Source organism: Terrapene carolina, unplaced genomic scaffold (genome assembly GCF_002925995.2).
Source record: "Terrapene carolina triunguis isolate 2854851 unplaced genomic scaffold, T_m_triunguis-2.0 Scaffold89, whole genome shotgun sequence".
NCBI lineage: Eukaryota > Metazoa > Chordata > Testudines > Emydidae > Terrapene > Terrapene triunguis.
The window spans coordinates 31,932,574-31,936,934 of NW_020664440.1; the positions used below are offsets into that span (position 1 = coordinate 31,932,574).

The 4,361-nt window shown below is 59.6% G+C and overlaps 1 protein-coding gene across 1 annotated transcript in view; it reads right to left on the reverse strand.

Moving 5' to 3' along the window:
• Positions 1 to 953: 953 nt before the first annotated feature.
• ACTN3 (actinin alpha 3) overlaps positions 954 to 4,361 on the reverse strand; it is a 33,444-nt gene continuing 30,036 nt past the window's right edge. The window contains exons 17-21 of the mRNA XM_024198776.3: positions 4,040 to 4,219; positions 3,602 to 3,748; positions 2,931 to 2,996; positions 2,617 to 2,775; positions 954 to 1,711 (exon numbers count right to left, since the gene is read on the reverse strand). Coding sequence (XP_024054544.1) covers positions 1,553 to 1,711; positions 2,617 to 2,775; positions 2,931 to 2,996; positions 3,602 to 3,748; positions 4,040 to 4,219 — 711 coding nt within the window. The 3' untranslated portion in view covers positions 954 to 1,552. The remainder of the gene's footprint in view (positions 1,712 to 2,616; positions 2,776 to 2,930; positions 2,997 to 3,601; positions 3,749 to 4,039; positions 4,220 to 4,361) is intronic.

The following is a 4,361-nucleotide window of genomic DNA, read 5'->3' on the forward strand; positions in this document are numbered from 1 at the left end:
CTGTGTTTGTACAGCACCTAGCAGAATGGGGTTCATGACTGCTGCTCATAGGGCCTACTGCAATACCCTCATTAATAACAATGACTTTACTTTTTGTGGAGATTTCAGGCTTCAATCTCTACGTAGGAATTAAGCAGAAGACACCTAGACCCAGAGCCACAAAGCCATCGAGGTGCCTAACTCCCATAGACCCTAGACGTCATCCCACCCTTCCATCCCCCAGTAATAGGCTGTATTCTCTTCTCTGGTCTTGTTTTCACTGGGTCTTAGGCCAGCCTTCCGGAGAACTGGAGCGCCTACTAGTGGTGCAATAAGCGACATGACCAGCATCCGTCCCAATGGGTTTGCTCAGCCTCGCCCCCAAGGGAGAGCTGTGTGGGCAGTGGAGCGTTGGTTTTGGTAGGGTTTTTATAGTACGCGCCGCTCTGTGTTTATCTTGGCAAAGGCTGGTCAGAGACGCTCACCAGCATGGGGGCTGACAGGCGAGGAATCACAGGACGTGGAGGGTTTGATCTTTCAGTCTCTTCACATTTGTAATGGCAGGTGGCTGCCAGTCCCCATGCCCCAGGGCAGCAGCGTGCAAAACTTTTCCCAGGAAGAGCCCTGCAGAAGGGCAAGCTACACTGTGGCTGGCTGGAGAGCTGCTCACACCAGTACAGGTACATTTGCATCCACACTGGCTCGTGGGCACCTCACCCACCAGTGCTGCAGCCAAACGGACTCACTCAGATCTGTCTGCAAGACAGGTGCCACCTTTTCCCAGCAGTGCTTGTAAAACACCTGGGAACCTGAGAATGGCACCACTCTGCTCACCTCCTGCCCCATATGCACTGATTCTCTCCCCCAGAGAGCACTGCTCTCACCCCCACACACACACAGTACAGATCCTCTCCAGCCCAGGGGACGAAGCCTCTCCCACATGCACTGTACAGAAGCCAGGTGGTTGGTAGGTCTCTCTGTTATGTTTCATTTATTAGCGGGTGTAAGGAGCGCACCTGGCCCAGCCCGACCTGGCTCTGCTCCCCAGCTCCTCCCAGCCCTGTTCCTCGTGCCCCACCCCCAGTGCGCAGCTCCCTGCACCGGAGCCGCAGAGATGGGGGCCATAGGACCCCTCGATGGCGCAGCGAGCCCCCTAGCTGGGGACAGACATGCCGAGAACTGGCCCCACCTCCTGCATTTTTGAGGCAGCAAGGGGGAAGGTTGGGGTTCAAAGCACACCCAGAGGGGGAAGGGAGGTGCTGAGACTGGGGAACGAGGGGGGCTGATCCAGGCTGGGCAAGCACACATCTACTTGGGCAGCAGCAAAGACACAGAGATTAGGCGGCTCCTAGCTAGAGCTGGGCTTTGGGGAGGACTGGGGGTGAGATGTGGGGGATAGAGGGTCCTAACCCAGACAGATCCCTATCCATCTGTCCAGGCCGCGTGGGGCTCCACAGTGTCGTCGTTCCATGGGGCAGGGTGGTGGTGGGGGAATCCAGGGCAGGTTCCCCCCACCGATCGGGGGGAGGGGTGTCGATCCTGCGAGGTGCAGCGGGGGCTCCCAGGGTGGGGGTTACAGGTCGCTCTCCCCGTACAGGGCGCTGGAGAAGGAGACGTAGTCCAATGCGCCTGACACTGTGTCAGCCCCGCTGTACTTTGTCATGCGGCTGATGCAATACTCGGCCTGCTCCGGGGGCAGCTCCCGCCGCAGCTCCTCCACGGTGATGTAGTTCTGAAAGGTGAGAGGGGAGATGGTTAGAGGGGAGATGGTTAGGGGGCAGCAGCCCAGCCCCCCCACCCCCACCCATCGGGGCCCTGGCTAGCCTAGGGAGACGAGCACAGGGCAGTGCAGTGCTGGAGCAAGGTCTGTGGGGCCCATTCAGGCCTGCACTGCCCACACTCACTGTTCTAGCACAGTCTCTCCTGGGGACTTGCTGAAGGGCCACCCCACCGGTGCCACCTGGCCGCGAGGGTCTAACTCAGTGGTTCTCAAACTGTGGGTCAGGACCCCAAAGTGGGTCATGACCAGAGCCAAAGCTCAAGCCCAACTGCCTGGGGCCAAAGCCTGAGGGCTTCAGCCCTGGGTGGCGGGGCTCAGGTTACAGGCTCTCTGCCTGGGACTGAAGCCCAGGGGTTCAGCCTTCGGTCCCCCCTCCTGGGGCTGTGTAGTAATCTTTGTTGTCAGAAGGGGGTCGCGGTGCAATGAAGTTTGAGAGCCCCTGATCTAACTACATGGGCAGATGGCCCGGATCCAAGATGCTCTGAGACCCTAGTGACGCTGCATCCAAAACTGGGGAGGGGGGAACCCTCCTGAACCGCAGCCTGTGACTCAGGGTCCTCAACAGCTTGGGGCAGGGGTGCATCCCTGGGGGCCAGTGGAGGCGGTGTGGAATAAAACCTGCCCCCCACATACCTTCACAGCAAACAAGAGACCCGAGGGAAATTCCAGCAGACCCATGGGAGTTGGCTCAGTGTGACCTAGAGAGGCTACCAATCCCATCATGCACTGCAGCAAGGCCAGCCCCATGCCTTTCATCAGCTGCTACCCCACAGGCCCCACGGGTTGAGGAAGACGCACCCAGCCCAGCAGAGCCCTCCGAGAGGTCGTGGGGGTGAGGGGGATATGGCTGGACTGACCTTGTCTGATGCCAGGATCTTGAAGGAGGCCACGACCTGCTCAGCCGTGTCGGTCTCGGCCGTCTCGCGGGTCATGAAGTCGATGAAGGCCTGGAACGTCACCACGCCCGTGCTGTTGGGATCCACCAGCATCATGATCCGGGCAAACTCCACCTCACCCTAGGGGGTAGGAATGGGGGTGAGGGTGGGGCTGCACTGAGTTAGGCTCGGGGCTGAGCCCAGTGTGGCACTAGGGGGTGCTGTGCTGCAGGGAGTGGGGCAGCGGCTCAGTACAACCAGTACTGGCCCTCCTGTGTGTGGGGGGGGTCTCTTACCAGGTCATAGCCCATGGAAATGAGGCAGGCACGGAAGTCATCAGGGTCCATCATCCCGTTCCTCTTCTGTGGCAGGAGACAGGGAGGGAAGAGAAGACGTCAAGCCAGAAATGTGCCCCCAGGGACCAGATCGGCCTGGCAGGGGTGCAGCCCAGGCAGCCTGAGCTTCTGCTACCAGTGAGTTCTCCCCGAAGCCCCGCAGGGACCTCCACTAGGGTGCAAAGCTTCACCTCTGTGAGCCATTCATGCCCCCACACACTCAGGCTGTGTCAGGATTGAGGGGCATTGGCAGAGCTGTGGGTTGGGACTACGAGGCACCAGCAAAGCTGACTGTGGGCAGCAGTGGTGGGGAGTTGGGTTACCTAGATGGGAGACAGGTGGGGGGAGTGGGGTTATCTAGAAAGGTTATCAATGGGGGCGGGGCTATCTGGGTAAGGGTGGAATTATTGAAGAGGGTTATCTATGGGGGTGGAGCTATCCAGGCAGGGACGGGGTTATTGATGGGGGCAGGCTATCCAGCAGGGGCGGGGTTATTGATGGGGCAGGGCTATCCAGACGGGGGCAGGGTTATTGATGGGGTGGGGCTATCCAGACAGGGGCGGGGTTATTGATGGGGCAGGGCTATCCAGTCAGAGTCAGGGTCATCAGGATGCGGGGGGGCCGTATCTCACCCGGTCAAAGTGGTTGAAGGACGCCCGGAACTCGTTCATCTGCTCCTGGCTGATGCCCTTGGCATCGCGGGTCAGGATCTGGTTCTCCACCTCGTTGATGGTTCGGGCGATCGTCGTCAGCAGCTGCTCCCAGCCCACCCGGATGTGCTGTGGGGATAGGAGAGGGGATCACAGCACCTGGGGGATCACCCCACCGAGATCACCCTCCCATCACTCTTGAACATTACTACACACCCGAAGTGCCCCATGCACAAAGCACAATCACATGTCCCCTCATGATTCATGACAACCTTCCCCTCCAAACCCCTCCCCTGAGACCCTCTGCCCCTCTCAGAGCACCCTTAGTCATCCCCTCCTCCCAAGTGCCCCTGTCAGCCCCCAATCCCTGCTTGGAGAGCCGCCCCACAAGGAGCCCCGCAGCCCCATCTGGCCTCTCACCTCCATAGTGTAGCTGGTGTGCTTGTTGTCAAAGACCAGGGCCTCCTGGATGAGCTGGTGGTCACCCTCCAGCTTGTCGATGTTGGCCTTGTAGTTAATGATGTTCTGCTCCTGCTGCTTGAGATGGTTCATCTGGTCCTCGAGGGAGCCACTGATGTCCACTGAGATGTGCCCAATCTCCTGCGAGGGGCAAGGGGCTGTCACTGGGTGAGGACACTGTGCCCTGCTCTTCTTACTGTACCCCACTCCCCTCCCAGAGCTGAGAGAGACTGTGCCCTGCTCTTCTTACTGTACCCCACTCCCCTCCCAGAGCTGAGAGAGA